Source organism: Podarcis tiliguerta (genome assembly GCF_965153285.1).
Source record: "Podarcis tiliguerta genome assembly, chromosome: 4".
Lineage (NCBI taxonomy): Eukaryota > Metazoa > Chordata > Lepidosauria > Squamata > Lacertidae > Podarcis > Podarcis tiliguerta.
The window spans coordinates 45,197,784-45,217,386 of NC_139537.1; the positions used below are offsets into that span (position 1 = coordinate 45,197,784).

A 19,603-nucleotide genomic window follows, 5' to 3' on the forward strand; every position below is an offset into this window, starting at 1 on the left:
GTACCAAATAAAAGTGACACTTTATTTCAGAGGCACCAATTCCTGCTGTAGCACAAACAGTGACTTTGAATGCTCATTCATAAAACAGTAGCAAAGATAAATCTGTATATCTTGTCTGGCTGCCCTTTGTGACTGCCCCTCATGCCATGACTTTAATTTTAGTAACATACATTAACATGGTGACCTGATTTCCAAGGGATAACAGAAATAGGTTCATAGTAATACCAGACTCTTTTTTGAAAATAACATCTGTTGATTCATACTGCATACAATCAAGATCTTGTGTGTTCTTTTCTTTAAAATAATATTGCTGCTAAACATTGCACAGATGGCTTGCAGTTAGGTTTTATTGGAAATAGATAAGAGCTTCAAAAGCTCCATTTGAAAACAACTAGGAAAGTAAATGGAACTAAATCATGCAAGCATTTGGAATATTGCATTGATTTCCACCCCTTTCCTGATGGATGTATTCTTTGTTTGTTTCTCCTGGTTATATTTGTTGGATTACGGCCCAGCTTAGCAATAGATGGTACATGCAGAGTTGCATGCAAGAGAAGCAGGTCCAGAAAGCATGAGTCTGGGCGGTTTCCCCTCTTGCTCGACACCTTTCCAAGGGAAAACCCATTCTTCAGTGATAGATTGGAACAAACATCAATCCAAATTGCCATTTGCTCCAATTGAGCGCTAAAGAGTGGTTTTCCGGGAGTGGGGGTGGGGAGCAGGGGAAAGCAGCGGGATAAGGGGAAGTGTGGATAAGACCTAAACTGACTAATCACCTTCCACTGGTGATGCAAAGCTCTGCCCCAGGTCTACATGTTAGCATGGATGTGAGAGACAGGGAAGTTTTTGTGCATATGAGGTTTTTTTTTGTGTGTAGACATCACCAGAAACCTGATTGCATAGAGATTTTTGCATGAAGGCGTTTGGACCTCAGGCATCCCTAGTATTTGGAGCTGGAGCTGAAAGAAGCCAGGTTTCTTTGGCGATGGGGTCAAGAGTAAAAACCCATAATTCATCTGCACACTTTGCGCCTTCACCCTAGTACTATGTGCTAGTGCAGAAGTGAAATGGGATATGAGCATCAAGCGGAGATGGACAATGGAGACATTTGCCAAGTCATGTACAATAAACAGATGCTGCTTATACACACTGGGGAATTCTCATGCTTGGTTGGAACTTCCACATCTCATTAAGGAGAGTGGACTGCCCTAGAAAGACAGGGTCCTAGATCCTGGACCATATCCTAATCCAGTTACTTCTGACCATTATGGAAGGGACTGGGCTTTTTCTAACATATAACTTTTGGTGTTTTCAGAGACGTACCAGTTTGAAAAGTGTTGTGTTTGTAAGTCTGTGTTAAAACCTAAGCAGTTATAACAATTCCATTGAAAAGCAGTCCAAATGTTTAAAGACAGAATGACATTAGTGATTAAGCATCAAATTACTGATGTAGGATCACTTACCAAAGACTGAGATCTTTCGGGAGGTCCACATTTCACAGAGGCAATTACTGGGGTGTTAGCCCTGCTAGTCATGCAAATGGTCTCATGTGGGTCTTGATTTTCCTTAACTGGTTCATATAAACTATCCATAGAGCCCTCCTGAAATTCAAGAGCATCATAATTGTTTTAGCAACTGTTCTATAATTGTATATTTTATTGTTGTAATCTGCCCTGGGATCTTATGGTAAAGGACCAGTAAGAAATAATGATTAGAACAGAATAGTATTCAGTCTGTCATACAAAGTCAGTTCACACAAGTATTGCTTCTATTTCTGATATTTTGGGGAGGGCCACTCTCTCTTATATTTCAAGTACAGTAAGAACAGCATGCCAAACAGCTGTTACAGGTTCCACAAAATTTCCAGGGCAAAAGAAAATCGTGCCAAGGGTCCACAGATGGTCAGAGGTCCACAATTACTGGGGGTGGGGTTTGCAACTATTTTAAATTGAGTATTTATCTTAATCTGCTGTACTCATGTGGAGACCCGATTATGCCCAGGTCTGAAGATGTGAAAAAAGCAGGTGTTGAGGATCTTACAGTAAGTGGCAACATTGCCAGTTGCACCACTATCCTTGGTATGCCCCACTTGCCTGAGTTTATGGCAGGGAATTGGTCCAGGAATAGGCTCAGGATTGGCCCCACCATTGGGCAAAGTGAAGCAGACACCACAGCTTATTTTGGGTGCCATGAAAGGGCAGCAGATGGTTATGTATTGTGGGACATTCTGCCTCGGGTGTCAAAATAACTTGGGCAGTCTTGGTACACAGTGGCCAACCAGATGCCCCTAGGAACCCCAGAAGCGGAACCTGAATGCAACAGCATTCTGCCCACCTGCCATTCTCAGCAACTGGTCTTCAGATGCATATTCATCTGGATTACATCCCACAAAGAAAGAGCTTTGTTTGCAGAACTATTGTTTTGCTTTAACAAAGATTAGCAAGAACAAGAATATTTTCTTTACACCATCCCTTTATTTGCTGAACCAAATATTGATAAACTGCAAAAGTGGCTCAGTGACTCTGAAAGTCGTTAAGACGATTAAGCTGCCACACTGTATTTAATATTAGGATTTACCAGTAAAATTTAGAGCCAACATATGGAAGAGAGATGGAGAAATGGAAGAAACCTTATTTGGGTTAATTCTTTTCATCTTCCAGCAGATGCAAGCAGATTGTATATCTTTTCTGTATGACTTGAAGAGAACTTTCCTCAGTTGAGTTTAACAAACCACAGAAAAGCCGGGATAACATCCCTTTGTCTTTCTCCACAGAAGTTGATTTCACACCAGATACATAATCTTCACAATTGTTACATACTGGATATGCAATTACAATTGCTTATGATTATTGGTTGTTTAGGAACCTCATGCAAAACCTTACTATAGCAAATTACTAAAATCCAACAGTGTCTTGCACATTGGGACAAAATAATTAGATTTCTGTCCCTAAATAGGCAGACTGTTTTGTGGACCTCTATATGAAAGAGGAATGGGGAAACTTTTCTAACTGGTGGGCTAGATTCTTAGATTTCCCATCCCACCTATATATCTGCCACACACCTGAAAATTCCCCAGTTTTCAGCTGCTTTTGCATGACCTCAGGTGAAGTATTTTCCTTTCCCACATAGTTTGAAATCAAACAATGCAGGCTAAAGCAGAGGACTTTGGATGCATCAATGATCACCTGATCAGTAGAGCCTGCAAACCCCATTTCCTTTGCCTGTGTGGTTGGAAATCAGTTCACATGGCACAGGACTTGGTCGGTGTTGTCGATCATCTGTCTGGCAGTTTCTGAAAACCCAATTTTCAGAAGAAATCCACATTTGTAGCTGCTGATGTCATATAGGATATCACGTGTAAGGCAGGTGGGTGCAGCTTGGGGTAAATCAAATTAGAATCCCTGCTGAGTCTAATTAGTCCCACAGGACAGATGTTCTCCATTGCTTCTAGAGACTCAATGCAAGTTTTAAAGTCAATAACGTCCAACCAACCTACAAAGCCACACACTGCTACATCTCTGCTCTGACCATCCTTTCCCAAAATGCTCCCCTCACCCTGTAAAAATACCATGTTGGTGACCTTTCGGCAAGCCACCTCCAGGCACTTATTCAGAGTTTGGTTTCCTTGGAATGAGAGACAGTGGAATCTGTGGTGTCTTTATGATATAAGGTTTATTTGCACATATAAATAACTCTGTAAGACAGAGTTGTTCCGCCTGGCCTTTGGCTTGGAGCCAATTTGATTCCCTCCCCCTCTTTCTTTTTTCTTTTCCTTTCTCCTCCTGCGATGAGGCTACATTTTAATATTTTAATGTTGTATTTTAATTTTGTTTTTAAGTTGTATTCATTCAACTTGTTTTTATTATTGCTTGTTAGCCGCCTTGAGCCTGGCCTTGGCTGGGGAGGGCGGGGTATAAATAAATATTATTATTATTATTATTATTATTATTATTAATACAACTTGAGCCTATGATGGAGGGGCTCACAGCATTAACTCCCCAGAAGGTCACAGCCTTCGAATCAAGCAGAAATCAAGTCTCTCTCGTTCTCTCTCCCCTTCTGCCTTCTCCCTGCTTCTAGCCCAGCTCTCACACCCATTCTAAAGAAGTTCATTCAAAATCTTCAATTCTGTTCTAAAGCCAATCAGATATGTCACAGGGAGATTCAATTTTATAATGAGCAGGACTAGGCTACCCCATTGGCACATGTGAGTCAGGGCAACATGTAATCCAATATATATGGGACAATAGGCAGTTTCTAACCAGCACACTCTGGCACCTTGCATAAAGAAGCCAAAATACATGGGTCACAAATGATTTGTTCAAAATTACAGAGTTGAAAAGGACCATGAGAGTCATCTAATGCAACCCCTTGCGATGCATGTATCTTTTACCCAATGTGGGACTCGAATCCATGACCCTGAGATTAAGTCTCATGTTCTACCAGCTGAGCTATCCTTTGATCTTATAATTCATTCAAAAGCTTTGAATTTGGTAATGGAATTTGTCTGAGCCAATTACCGCATTTCAAACTAAATTTTCCTGTTTTGAGAAATATGGTGAAAAGTACTCAGCTAAAGCACCTTCTGTTTAAACATTTTGTATGTTTTAAACTATTGTAATTTGTTCTTGATTTCATGGTTTTATCTTGATGTAAACCGCATGGATGGTTTTGTTTGGTTTTTTTAAAATCAAGGGGTGTATAAATTTTTATTAAATAAATAAATAACTATCTCTTGGCTCATGTTGTACACACAGCCACTTGCAGGGGCAAAATGGCCCAGATAATCCCTGATACTGCAATTATGTCTGTCTCATCTCAAGTGAAATGGAAACTTTCACTGATAGGTATAACGACAAGTCTTTAAAAAAAATACTTCATTTATGTACAGTAATTCCATCTAAAGGAAATACATCAAGCCCTCTTGATCTTTAGTTTCATAGGAAATCAGCAAGAACAATCATTTTAACGAGGTTTGATGAGATAGAAGCCACTGTAAGGTGTGCTAATAGATTCTTGACCTGAACTCTATTCCAACTTCTTTGTATTCTCACTTTGTTGTTGGCTCGTTTAATGTACTTGCCACTGTAATTTACCAGTGTTCTTTTATGATGTATACAATAGAGGATTATAAATCTAAAAAGAAATGAAAACAAGATACTTGCATGTATTGAACTAGATCAAAATGTCACTTTAAAAAAATATATATTTCTTTTCAACAAATAAGCAATGTATTCAATTAAATTTTCATGGTAGAAGCATAAATATTCACAAACAGGTAGGAAAAACTGCTTGTTTGTTTGTTTGTTTTAAAAAAAACCACACCCTGCATTTGCTTTCACCATATGAAAAGATATTGAAACACTACAGCGCATAGACTAAAATATCTTGTGAAAAGAGCTGCATTTTACAATAGTACTTACACTTAAAGTGTGCTATCAAAGTTTTAAAACCTTATGGCATTTATATTGTGAGAACACACAATGTCCCCCCCCCCCCCAGGTCACACTGCAACTGCATAAGTCTCAATATTTCAAAACACCATGTTAGAAATGGAATTCAAATCGTTTCTTGAATGCATGACACAAAGAGAAACTGTTTCATCTTCATGAATAAAAAACGGCTCCACATGAACCATTAAGGGGGGTGGACATCAGTTCCACAGCTACCAGACAAAATACTTCCAAATCACGCTCCTCTCTGGTTTTATTTTATTTTTATTTTTATGATTTGCTTCCTTTGCTGTTCTATTCCCCTTCCCCTTACTAACCGAGAGTTTCATACTGTACACCCAACAGTTCTCTTTTTAACACCTTTAATCTCTGTCACCTGACTAAAGCTCATGTTTATAAAGTAAGGCAGACTAAGAAGAGACTTACCAGTGAAAAACAGAACAGATTCATTTTTCTCCGAAGTCAAAATTTGCAGCATTTACAAATATTATCCTTGTCCAAGGAATTGCAGCCACAGAATGCAGCTCCTTCTTGTCCTCCCCAGCTGTTTGAACATTTCTCCCTAGAGATTAGGGCAAGATAAAATCCCTGCAATAATCCACTGGATTCCCAGCCCATTATCAAATGAGACAGGATTGCCTGGGCCAGCACACGCAGTTCCTTAAATTAATGAACAATGTTTACCAACAAAACCAGATTAAGGTCCAGCAGCCTTGAATTTAATTTGCTCAGGTTACTGCACTTTTGTGATTCCAAAGCAAGCCTGACTGGCTCAGTTAGTGTCTACAGCGCCTACATTCCCAATGTTACACTTCGAAAAGAGTGTCACCATTCTTCTGGCAGGGCTTCCGAAAGACACCTATTCAACAAGTGCAGCACTGTTTTTTTTGTTAGAAAAATCATGCTTACCATGCAGTTTTCAGGACAAAGGGGTCATGCCAGGGGATAAAATGCCAATCCTAACTACAAATAACATATAAAATGCAACAGATGGCAGGGGTGCCAACTTGCCCTCCACATTGAGAAGACCCAGTGTCACGTGATGCACCCCGCCTCTGATCTTCACCCTCACCCCCTATAGTTGGCATCCCTGACAGTTGGTGCTTGAAAATCTGACATTTGAAACAGTAGTGCATTGTGGTGAAAAACCAGAGGGTAGTACCAACCATTTGCAAAGCCATTTAAACTTTCAATGAACTTGTAATTAGGGAAGAGGGCTGGTGATAACAGGAGTAGTTCTGTCAAGGGTGCTGTTAGAGGATGACTGAGACAGTCAAGAGTCCAAGGTCTATTGCCCTGCCTCTTCCTCGCTCTCCCTCTCAAGAACTTTGCTTAAAGCCTGGTGCACTGCCTAGTGAAGTGCCAGTAAGACCACAACTACCCAACCTTAATTGCCCATATGCCTTCTATACCTTTGTGCTTATTGATGTTATGGGTCTGAGTCCTGAATAACTACCTAGCAGTGCCCCGGAGCTCTCTGCTGCTTGGAGAAAATGTAGAAAGCTATGAGCAGTCGTTATGGCAAAGCTTCCTTCAAAAGGAAGGCTGTAGAACAGTTTTGAGCAGACTGGCTCAAAGAGTGAAGCTTCACTTGTTCTCCATGCCAGGAAAATGTTCAGCTGCATGCCAGGAGCAGAGCAAGATAAAGAGGTGACAGTTGGACCCCTGTGGCTTGTTGTTTAAGAAGAGAATCCGAACACTTTCATACACCTATGAAGAAATCAAAAAAATGTGAAGCTAACAGCACAATCTTAGCTGTGCTTACTTAGATGTATGTTCCTCTTTGCTCAATGTGCTTACTGCTAGGAAAGCGTGCAGAATATTGCAAATCAGTGCAGTAACCACATTCCAAATAATTGACTTTCTATAAGACATTGTTTGAATGGCTTAGAATCCTAAAAAACAGAAACAGAAAAAAAGTGTTTTGGGTAAGAGGCAAGAGAAGCATTACAAACTAACAAACTAACAAAAGCGGAAGTGATATCTCATGCGTAGAGCAATGTGTGAGTAAGACCATGCTAACTAACCACATCTATGATGCCATCTGCACTGACTAGTCCCACCCACCTGGATTTTGGAACATAGGAAGCTGCCTTTGTTGTTGTTTAGTCGTTTAGTCGTGTCCGACTCTTCGTGACCCCATGGACCAGAGCACGCCAGGCACTTCTGTCTTCGGAAGCTGCCTTACATGGAGTCAAACCATTAGTCCATCTTAACTCTTTACCGTCTACAGTGACTGACAACACTCTCCAGAGTTCGGTCAGGGAGTCTTTCCCAGCAAAACCCAACTAACTAATCCTTTCAAATCTAATGATTAATAAAAAATGTTTCAATTATTTCTTAATTTTTCATTAATTCTTCCCTCTTCTTCCTTTATTTTTCATGCAATATTTTTCATTGCAAATGTAACTAAATATCAGGGTGGAATTCAATGTAGTGCTAAGTCGAGTGTTGTTTCAGCACAAGGATTTCTCCTTGTGCAATGTTCTTCCCCTCTCCTCCCCGCCCCACCTGCCTCCTAAATCTGCTCCACCATCCCTCTGGAACAGATCTGTGGATAGTGGCAGTGGGGGGGGGGGAGAAGGGGGAGGTCCCGTTGTACAAGTGGAACTCACTCCATATGCGCAATTATTTAGTTTAATACCACCCCAACAATTTATTTCACAGTCCTTCACTGTTGCTATTTCCTCATTTTTACAATGTTGGGACACTTATACCTTTGTAGCCACGATGAAGTAATATATAAACTATTTATCGCTTTTTGATCTAATTGCATTCATATATTCCAACAGAATTCTAATAGGATCCAATGGGATTTCTGCTTCTGAAGTTATTGCCTCTTCAGTTATTATGTTTCCAAATTTTGAACATTAAGACATTTCTAACAACTAGCGTATCTACCTTATGATATCTATTTTCTTCTCCGTGAAGTGATGTACCACCTTGCTAATATCTTATGTAAGTTTTCTAAAAATAGTGCATTGGTGAAAGATAGCTAGTCTTCTCCAGTGCCTATTTCTCAGGGCTTACTCAAGGGTATGCAGTACCAGCACCTCTTTTTTTGTTGCTGCTAAAAAGTGTGGCACTTCCTTGCACCTCTCCCTTTTTTGGTTAAAAAATGTGACACTTACTGTAACAACTTTATGGTGAGTACTGGCTCCTATTTTTCTAGGAAAAAAGCACTGGACTCTTTCCCCATATTGCATCCCATTCTCTGGAATGTCTTTATTACATTTTACCGCCAAGTTGTCACAATACTTATTTTTGTTCTTTGTTCAGTTCTAACATATATCATGGGGATCATTTTCTGGTTTCTTCTGTAATATTAGTTCTCAAAATTCAGCCCCTTTTCCTATTCTATTCCCTTTAAGACTTTCCAACAGAGTCAGTAAAGGCATTCTGCTGCTAGCTGTCAACCGTAGACAAATCAAGTGACAAACGGGAATTGGGGGGGGGCAGGGGCAACCATAGGCACCTCCATTTTAAATAAGAAAGTCGGTATCCCCCCCAAAAAAATGGTTTAGAAGTAAGAATTTCAGAAGTGAGAATCATGCAAACTTCTTAGCCTCAATGGTAACCCTGCTAAGTTGGGAGTAAGTCCTTAGAACGATTTACTTTTGAGTAAACATGGTTAGGGTTGTGCTGCTTAGGTAGTGCCAAGACCAGAGCTTTCAAAACTGTGTTGCAACACATTAGTGTGTCGCACAAACACTCCCCACACTCCTCCTGGGGCTGGAAAGGGGTTAGTTTAACCTGCGGCTTGCTAGTAAAACTGAATAACTGTATCGTGAAATGATGCATGTCTAAAAAGTGTGTCACCAACATGAAAAGTTTGGAAAGCTCTGCCATATACTTCTGTTTCTCACCTGCAGAGAATGTGCACTCACATGTGTGAGCTCCAAGATGCTGTATCTGTATCATTTGTACTTCTGGATGCCCACTTCCATAAAACATTTAAGATGGCACTGACAAAATCAGGTCAGAGGCCTTGGAACATTCTGTTCCAGAATACAAGCATACAACCACTGGCCCTGATCTATATACTACTAAACCATTTGGAATGGGCCCATGGAAGTCTAACTCTTAAATGTTATTGATTTTTTTTTAACAATCCATTTCCATTTAAACAGCTTTTAAAAATTCTGCTTCTCCTACTGTAATTGAACGTAGTAAAGAAACATTTTAATAAGTTTTTTTCCTAAAAATATCTCATGTGACATGCAGACTATTCACTGATAGGGCTGCTCCACTGACCACCCTCCTCAAATTCAGAATTTTAGTTAAATTCAGACATTAAAATGACACAAATTTTGCTAAAAGGACCCATTTGTGCTATTTATTTCCCTGCTCCCCTTGGTTTGCAATCATATGTTGATGTGAAGGCTCTGATTCACACAGGAAATTACACGTATGTGTGGTGGTACATAAGGGTCATGCTATTGTTCCATATACCACCTGTTTTGTTGTTGTTTTTGTGCTGCCCAGCCCCACCCCCCATTGAATATACGAATGAAAGCAAGGGTTCTTAAATTGTCCAACCCCAGAACCACTGGGATGACTGAGTATTACTAGACCCACCAGTCACAAAATGGTGGTGCAGTGGCAAAGAGCCCATCACAAATTTGATGCAAGCAGAGGCTGTATTTGGCACGATCAGTTGACACTTTCCTACTGATACTAATCCATATTTGGAAATTGCCAAATGTTCTTTCCCACTGACTGAAGAAAGCAATGTTAAGGAAAACAGGACTACAAAACTGCCTGCAAAAGTGACCCTTTAAGCCAAATATTGATGTAGGTGTTATAGACAGGCTACTGTTTCATTCGCTCCATCCCCACCCTGAACAATAAAATCCCTTAAATTGACCTATTTTCTAAGATTTCGCAGAGCAATTGAAACCAATGAAGTTTTTGTTTGCCTCAGAGATCACACAGACACTGTACTTTTTTGAAGGTAGTAACTGTAGAGGGACACAGGTGGTGCTGTGGGTAAAACCTCAGTGCCTAGGACTTGCTGATCGCATGGTCGGTGGTTCGAATCCCCATGGCGGGGTGAGCTCCCGTTTTTCGGTCCCAGTTCCTGCCCACCTAGCAGTTCGAAAGCACCCTTAAGTGCAAGTAGATAAATAGGTATCGCTTTATAGCGGGAAGGTAAACGGCGTTTCTGTGTGCTGCGCTGGTGCTGGCCGCCAGAGCAGCTTTGTCACGCTGGCCACATGACCCGGAAGTGTCTCTGGACAGCGCTGGCCCCCGGCCTCTTAAGTGAGATGGGCGCACAACCCTAGAGTCGGACACGACTGGCCCGTACGGGCAGGGGACCTTTACTTTACCTTTAAGTATACACAGAGCAAACTAAATACACACATAATATAGCACACAAAGCCTAGAAGATTCCAAACCCAAACAGGATTGACATGTAACCTCAGTTCTAAGCCTGAAGGGGCTATAAAAATTCCAAAGTATAGTTTTTCAAATGATTATCTTATGTGTTATCAAATCAATGAAAAGTGGAAACATATTGAATATAGAATATAGTTGTGAATATGTTCAAGTCACCAGATCAAATTTTCTGCTGGTGTAGCTCTACTGAATCCTAGGAAACTTGGTCCATAATTTTGTTTTGCAATTCAGAGTGAAAACTGCTAAGTTCCATCTTCAGGCCTATTTATATATTACCTGACAAAACTGATGTCTACTGTGAATTATGGATATAGCAGTCATTATCTTCCAGGAGCACCTTGAAAGCGAGATGTCTAATCTCAATAATGCAAGTTTCCTGGTTAAATAAATCCCCTGTGCTCAGTAATTCTGTGCATTTATAGAAGACATGTCAACTCCCCACCTCATCAGACCTTAAAAAACATTTTAAAGCCTCAAGGGGATTTGCATCCTCACTAAACAGAATTGATTTCTGTACTCACTACTTAGTATTCTCTTAATCACATAGTTCATGCATTTCTGTTTGGTAATGGACTGGCAAACCTCTAAGAGCCAGTCAGTTTTTTTCAGACATTTGCTGCAAGAGGTTTCCTCCCTTCACGTACTCAGCCTTTTTGTTACTTGTAATGGTTTTTGATTTTATTTTGCCTTTTGAATCATTGAGAGCATCAGTCAGTGGGGAGGGGGAGGGGACATGACATGACTGAGACAGCTTAGACAACAGGCACCTGTCTTTCTAATCCAGTGCTTAGCCAGGTCTTGGGAAAGTATTTAAAAACATAAATTTGAAAGGTGTTTGGAGATAGTCCAACCCGCTTTCTAAGAAGGCTTACCTCTCTTTCCTTAAATGTATCTTAACTAGGTTAGTATTCTCCAAGTATGTCCTTGTATGAAGGACTTGAAGGCATGCAATTTCTAATTTTCCTGACGGTGCCATTCCCCACATTGCTGCGAGAATCAATTAGCTGTATATTTAAAAAGACAAGTGGAAAAGGTGTGCATGTGCCTACCAATGAGGATGCTATGGAAAATAGGAAACTGCCTCACAAAGAGTCAGACCATTTGTTCCTCTAGCTCAGCATTGTCATCCCTGGCAAGGGTTTCAGACAGGGCTCTTTCCTAGCCCTACTCAGGACCTTTTGCATAGCAATGAAAATTCCCCACTTCCAATTCACTGAGGGCAACAGAGATGGTGACAGACATGGAACTAGTGCATTCACCCTCTACCCATTCATGTCGTCCACTTGTTCAATAGTATAATGCCTAAATAGGGCTTTACAGCTAACTGCAGTGAGTTTAAATTTTAGCCAGGTTGTCTTTTCCAAGCCACATTGCTGCCTGAGACACGTTATCAAATGAGGCCTGCTTCTCCTTCAAGACATATAGTACTCAAGGCCAGTCAATTTGCATGTTCAGACCCAGAGACCTCCCCCCTAAATAAATTCACACTTGACTCAAATTTTAGTTTGGTTTTTGGCTGAATTTAGGCCACAACTTTATTGATTACAGAAAGTGAGTGGTTGCATAGGCTCCAGTTCGACTAGCTCCCTTGCAGGCAGTGCTGACCCAGGGTTCCAGCATAGGTCAGCCAAGAGTGAACACCTGGATAGGCGGAAATCCGGGAACAGACTAAGTCTGCCACCCAGATGTCTCCCTGGACTCAGGCATGGGCACAACCCCCTCTCAGGGGTTGACCGAACCATTTGAATCCCTGGATTCCTTTAACGGAATACCCTTCACATAGGGATGGCGAGAGCGTTCTCCCATCCCTATCACCTGAACCAGAGCCTATCCGCAACCTTACAAGTTGTGACAATTTGCTACACGGCAGGCGAAACCCAAATGGCAACAGCCAATCAGCCAAGTGGGGAAAATTCATGCTGGGCCCGTGTCCCAACGACAGATGACACACGACAGCATAGCGGGGTCAAGCACAAAAGCCCTAAAAGTAGGGAGAGGTGGGCGGGTGTTCCAAATGCACGCGCTGAAAGAGGAAGCTCTGGGTCACACGCATGGGTATATATAGGTCCCTCGATCCATTTGGACTGTGCCCCTTTGGCCAGACTAAACTCAACATCAAGGGACCTACCAATTGGGTGTTGTGGCTGACCAATCTTACCCACCCACAACACAGAAGGTCAGTCTCAGGTCTCACCGCAACATGTGCCCTCTTCTAGGGAGGACACGATTTATTTTGGCACCTGAGGCAAACATTTTCTCTGTTGCCTCTCATTTCCCCTGGGAGTAAAGAATTTAGAATGACTACTAGTGCTAAGGGCTTATGAGCACAATTTGCTGCCCTTCATGACACTTAAAATCAGCTGCCTGGTGAAGCTGGCTGTCTCACTTTACTTCATGGTTGGTCCAGTCCTGAATTTAACTTGACATATATGTAGGGTATGACAGCGATGGCCACCTCCACACCTCAGTTTCTGGTGCTTAGTGATATACTTTCTCCAGATAGTGTTTTAGTAACTATTCTGTCTGAAAATTATTAATAGACCTAGGCTCCATGGCCATAATCCTAGACAGCAGTGGCACACATGAGCATTTTGAAAGCTGTTGGTGATGGTCCCCCCCCCCCCCACTGCTACCAATCAATCACCTCCAATAGTGATTTGAGACTGTACATATAATCTTTGAGTTTTTATTCTTTTGTACTTTAGTACACACTGCATTGAGATATTTAGTGTACAATATACCTTCATTTTGCATACAGAATTTGTGCTTGATGAGGCTCTACTCTCTGTATTCCTTTGTTGTTTGATAACAATCAATCACCTAGCAGAATAGACAGGTCACTTTTTCATTTAAACCTAGCTTGTCTGTTCAGCCAGGTGATCAACTGCAGTACAAACTTTCAAAACACTTCCACCTACAAGTGTTCTACTTCCCTCTCAGCTATGGCTGTCTAGGATTTCGGTCATTCTTTTATCTAATATTTTTTAAAGATCATCATGACATTGGATAGTGATTCCACAAGTTAATTGTGTATTGTGTGAATAAGTACTTCTTTTTGTCTGTTATGACCCTACAGACAACTTTCTTTATTGGGTGACCCTGAGTTGTGGATTATGGGAGAGGAGAAATTATCTCTTTTCACGCACACCACACCATTAAGAATTGTGTGCCTTTGCTCATGTTCTCTTCAATCAACTTTTTAAAAAACTAAAAAAGCCCCAGTCTACTTAACCTTTTATCGTAGGATTGATTCTTAGCCCACTTGATTTTAATTTCTCTTTTCCCGTTCTACAATAGTTCTGCTTTTGACATGGAGCAACTAGAACTATACACAAAATTTCAAACGTGGTCACATCATGGATATTACATATTTTAGTATTAAAATCATGGCACTTGCCATTTTATCTTCTATCTAGTGCCTAATAATTCATAATGTTGACTTTGGCTTTTCAACTGCTGCACTTCTTGGCATGTATTGGGAGAAAATAACTTTTAACAAAATGGTTGTGTGAATTACCTCAGAGTCAAAGGTTCATTGGTAGGTTATATAGTGAAACAATTGAGAATTACTGTGCTATAGTAACTATAGCAAATAAAGGGGAGCATTATGAAATCAGTACATTGTTGGGTTTTGTGTAACAAAGGTCCACGCCATAAGTCAAAGAAAATGCATTTTTTGGCCACAGCCCAACACGTAGTTAACTGTGGTTAAGCCCATTCATGAATTAAAAATGTGCTCAGTTCATTTCCAGAGCATCTTGTACCTCAATGCTTCAACCTAAACTCAAGGAGAAATAAAAGAAAGCAGCTCTGGAGGAAGAAGTGGGACAAGCTTACCAAGATCTAAAAAAGCTGCAGACACTAAAGCACTTGAGACCAAATACTTTTACATCAAAGGATGGCCCACTCCCTTTGCTGTTATTTTACCATAAGCCTTCAAAGCTGAGCTCCTTGGAATAATATGACATTTTTATCCTGAATAACCAAAACAGTGCCAAGAGTTTTCAAGATGTGAATCAAGATGTGACCCCAAACCTATTCAGTTTAAACGCACCAAAGAAAATACTGGCTCAGGTGGATAGAGATGCCCATGAATAGGTTTCAGACACGCAATAAGAACCACTTCTGACATGGCCATAAGTACCATGCCTTTTTAGAACTGGGCTCCTTGACCATTATACTTCAAAGTGTCTGTATCAACTTTAATCCAAGTACTGCGATATGACTGGGTTGTGGATCAGGCTGGAGATGATTAAGTATTAAGTGATAGCACTATAGGCAAAATGAAGAAAGCAAGCAGTGAAGGTGACTTTCACCTTAACTGGTCATTTTTGTGCTTTGAAGTATTTTTGAATTGTTCAGCAGTGTGTGACCTGATACAACCTTAACTCTCACTGAACACATTATAAGTGAAAGTCAGGTTGACGGGAAATGATGTGTTCATTATTTTTATGCTGTAAAACTGGCATAAACACTTAGATAAATCAAGGTTTCGAAACATAAATTATCTTTTAAAGGAACTTGACCCCAAAATGCCTGCTTCATTCCAAAATCTTTAGGGTCTGGCAAGTTATGTTTTCAGCTGGAATAAACTAGTTTGCGATGTTTGGCTTGCTTTGTATTAGTAAAACTCTGGCAAAGCAACAATTTACTTTCATTTTAGTTATAGACTATTATTGCTAATAAAAAAAAACCTCACACTTTCCATCTTGTTTAATGTATAAGCAAGATAAATTGTTAACACTCGACAACTCCCCAGGCAGTAATGAATGACACAGTTTTCTCTGTTATCCCTGATAACGTTTAGGATCCGGAAAGCTGCTTAATCCTCCTTCTACACATTCCCATCTGTGCTTTACAGCCAACATAGTGAATTACTACATTCTATAGCACTGTTTTGGGCACGATTTCATATTTTTAAAGCCTAGATAATTCAACTCCGCAGTATATGTTTAATATACTGCAAAAAGGTAAAATGCCTAAGAAAGCCTAAGCAAATAAAACTGTTGCATTTAAGAGATAGATGGAGGCTTTCGAGAAAGTAGAGCATCATAAACATTGATTGGAATACAGTGCTAAGCCAAACTAATCACTTTGTTTTCAGAAAACCAGCATTGCCAACTCAGAGATAATCATTCATTATTTGTAAGCTATTTCAGTGCAACTGATGCTGACAAATACGGCTGGAGAAAATATTTTAATTATACCTTAAGTGTCTTACCACCTCCACCTAGCTGGCACATTTACTCCACTTTAATGTTGTGGCTTTTTTCTTCAGTTTATTTTAATCACATTTTCAGCCTGAGCCTAAAACCTGCCATGCTGGCCTATGTGCTTTGGATGACGGGTGCATAGCACTTTGCCAGCATTGCTGCAAAATATTAGTTGCAGCCAGTCATATAGGTGGAAGTGCCTGTGTCAGGGTTGCCAAGGCTCATTTTTGTAAGAAGCTTGAATTTGGCTTGCTTTTCATATAGTTCTTTAGGTGTGTTTGTTTCAGGGTGTTTTGTCAAGACTTTTCATCTAGCGCTCATTGAAGGCAACCCAATGCCTCACACTGATTTGAGAAATCATTGGATGAAATCTGAAGGATCTGTGAGTTACATGGATACGTTATACCACTTTCCTCTGACTGTGAGGCAAAGCCTCTCCTCCTCACAGAGGGGAGGCATTGTGAGCAGGAACCGTTCCCGTGGCAGCAGCGGGGCGTGTTCGGCCCCCTGCGTCATCTCCTGGCTGCTGCGCCACCTCCTTGGCTGGCCAGGCAATAGGGCTGGTCTGGGGGAGGGGCTAGCTGCATTGAGGCGGCAGCGGCAGCCTCCGCACCTTATTCAGTCCTCGGAAGACGACGGCTCACCCGCCCACCTGCCCTTTAGGCTAGGTTCATGTTTCTGACCTTGCTATGGACTTTGGTTGGTTACCCTGATTGTACAGGGGGCCTGGTAGGAGTTTTTATCCATTTGGCTAATTGGCACCAGCCTCTTGGTTTTTTGCTTACCTCATAGCAATTTGTCACAACTTTTCTGGTATTGTCGGTTAGGCATTGGAATATGTGTTGTGCTTTGGTGGGCGGGGTTTGGCCACCACCTACTCCGCCCCTTGTAGGGCATTCTGTTAAAGGAATCTGGCGGTCATGGATGCTGTCCGATGCCCTGTTGGTGGCTAGAGCCACGGCATGACCCCTGGTGACATCAGGGGAAGCTTCCAGTTGTATTTGCATCAACAAGCTCCTCCCACTGTTTTTAAGGTTAGCAAAGACACACACACACACACACACACCCGCTGCGCGAGTGGGGTCATGTATAGGTTGTTTTATCCAATGCCTAAGCCAATACCACTCACATGCTGTAACCAATAAAAGTTGTAGCCTTTTTTCAGCCCATTAACCTAAATTCTTGCGTCCTTGTCTCTTATTTACCACCATGCGGGTTCAGTTCCTTGACTCACAAACAAATCTGAGAGTGAAAGAGCAACTGGCCCAGTGTCACCTAGTGAGCACTGTGATGGAACAGGGCTTTAAACAGGTCTGAATCCAACATACTGGTGATTACTATACCAAACTGGCACTTGAATATCTGCAGCATGTTTCCTAGTTTATTGTTACTTGTGTACAGTAACAATAAACTAGATACAAGTAGAATGGGAAACAATGCTTCTTTACATCCCTAATTTCCACGCAATGGGTTGGAAACCTACCTGGAGTTGCTCCAGTGAGCTCAATGAGACTTAACTCTGGCTAGACATGTGTTGAATTCAATGAGAGCTATGACAAACTGCTCACATTGGTTTTAGTAGGCCCTACGTGTGGCTAATTTGGTCTGTCTACAGCCCCCAAATCCAGAACATGTCAGTAAAATTAATACCCTTTCTGGAAAAAACACACTTTATTATTGGAAATGCCTGTCTTGCAAAACACTGTTTCTCAAGCATAATATATATAATATGAACTAGTGGAAGGTACTTCATGGGCAATGAAGCATGTCAGAGTCTCACTGAGGCCAGCATATGGATGATAACAGCTGGTTAACGTTAAACCGTATCAGAAAGGAATATATGCTTATATTCAGATAGGTAAAGGTAAAGGTACCCCTGCCCGTACAGGCCAGTCTTGACAGACTCTAGGGTTGTGCGCCCATCTCACTTAAAGAGGCCAAGGGCCAGCGCTGTCCGAAGACACTTTCGGGTCACGTGGCCAGCGTGACATCGCTGCTCTGGCGAGCCAGAGCCGCACACGGAAATGCCGTTTACCTTCCCGCTAGTAAGCGGTCCCTATTTATCTACTTGCACCCAGGGGTGCTTTCGAACTGCTAGGTTGTTAGGCGCTGGGACCGAACAGCGGGAGCGCACCCCGCCGCGGGGATTCGAACCACCGACCTTTCGATCGGCAAGCCCTAGGCACTGAGGCTTTAACCCACAGCGCCACCCGCGTCCCTATATTCAGATACAGACACATTAAAGGGTTTGACAGATTACAGAATGACTCTGATCCATCTAATGCTAGTCATGCTGAAGCTCATTAAAACCCATGGGTAGGTAAAAGGTAGGACACATGGTTAAGGGCTTAAGTATATAGCTAACTTTGAATGTCTAGGTCCACAAAGGTGCATAATCAGTGTGCAAATACTATACAGCCCACCAATTCCCTGAGGGAACAAGGAATCCCCCATACCCTTCATGTTGCAGCAATGGTCAATCTACTTCAATTGTCCCCCTCAGACTTCCTCCCAGGAAAAAATCCAGCACTCAACTGCATGCAATAGCCTCATATTGTCTGCATGCAGACTGCTTAAGCTTTCAATTGTTTAAAATTGCACATTAGTTGGCAATGTTTAAAGGAGGGAGGGAGAATGCTTTACATTTACTTATGTTTGTTTACTGTCATATAAGACCAATAAACTTTTTAAATGCACATGAAGTAAGAACCAAATTATAGCAGGGACTCTTGTCTTTCATTTTTCAGCCCCATCCACCACAGGACACCAGTGATACAGTGCAATATTTTGCTGCAGGGCCCTGCTTGTATATAAATTATAATAATTAATTATAATTATTTCATGTGAAGGGAGCTACTGTAGCTGTGAATGGGTGATTCAGTCAGGGCTTAACTGAGACAGTGCACAGCAGGGTCTAGACTTGCAATGTATTTTCCCAACTATGTTAGATGAAAAGCTGTGTACGCGATGCAGGCAATTTGGGGTTGTACGAAATCAAGGAGTGGAAACTTGATCTCACTTGCACTCCTCATTATTACAGCTCAAGTACAAAGGACAAATACTTTATAGTACAGAATTATTGGGTTACAATGAGGTCGGAGAACTGGAGATTGTCCAAAATAAATTTCCAAGGGCACTTTTAATGCTTCTCCGAAGTACCTCTGCAGATTGTTTCAGGCCAGAGGTGGGACAATCTTCTATCTCAAACACCAACTGTGCTTTTATTAGTTACTGCCTTAAAACCAGAACATAAGTCTGGATCACCTAGCATTGCTTTATAGCTTCAGAAATTTGAATTCCTAGGAGACTGGCTTTCTTGGCTGTATAGTGGTACCTCGGGTTACATACGCTTCAGATTACAGACTCCACTAACCCAGAAATAGTACCTCGGGTTAAGAACTTTGCTTCAGGATGAGAACAGAAATTGTGTGGCAGCGGCAGCGGGAGACCCCATTAGCTAAAGTGGTGCTTCATGTTAAGAACAGTTTCTGGTTAAGAATGGACCTCCGGAACGAATTAAGTACGTAACCAGAGGTA

General features: G+C 41.3%; 1 protein-coding gene across 1 annotated transcript in view; it reads right to left on the reverse strand.

Annotated features, from left to right (window-relative positions):
- The window catches only part of SAMSN1 (SAM domain, SH3 domain and nuclear localization signals 1), a 74,880-nt gene extending 68,882 nt beyond the window's left edge, over window positions 1-5,998 (reverse strand). Inside the window, exons 1-2 of the mRNA XM_083439278.1 lie at window positions 5,880-5,998; window positions 1,464-1,601 (exon numbers count right to left, since the gene is read on the reverse strand). Coding sequence (XP_083295404.1) covers window positions 1,464-1,601; window positions 5,880-5,903 — 162 coding nt within the window. The 5' untranslated portion in view covers window positions 5,904-5,998. The remainder of the gene's footprint in view (window positions 1-1,463; window positions 1,602-5,879) is intronic.
- Window positions 5,999-19,603: the final 13,605 nt, after the last annotated feature.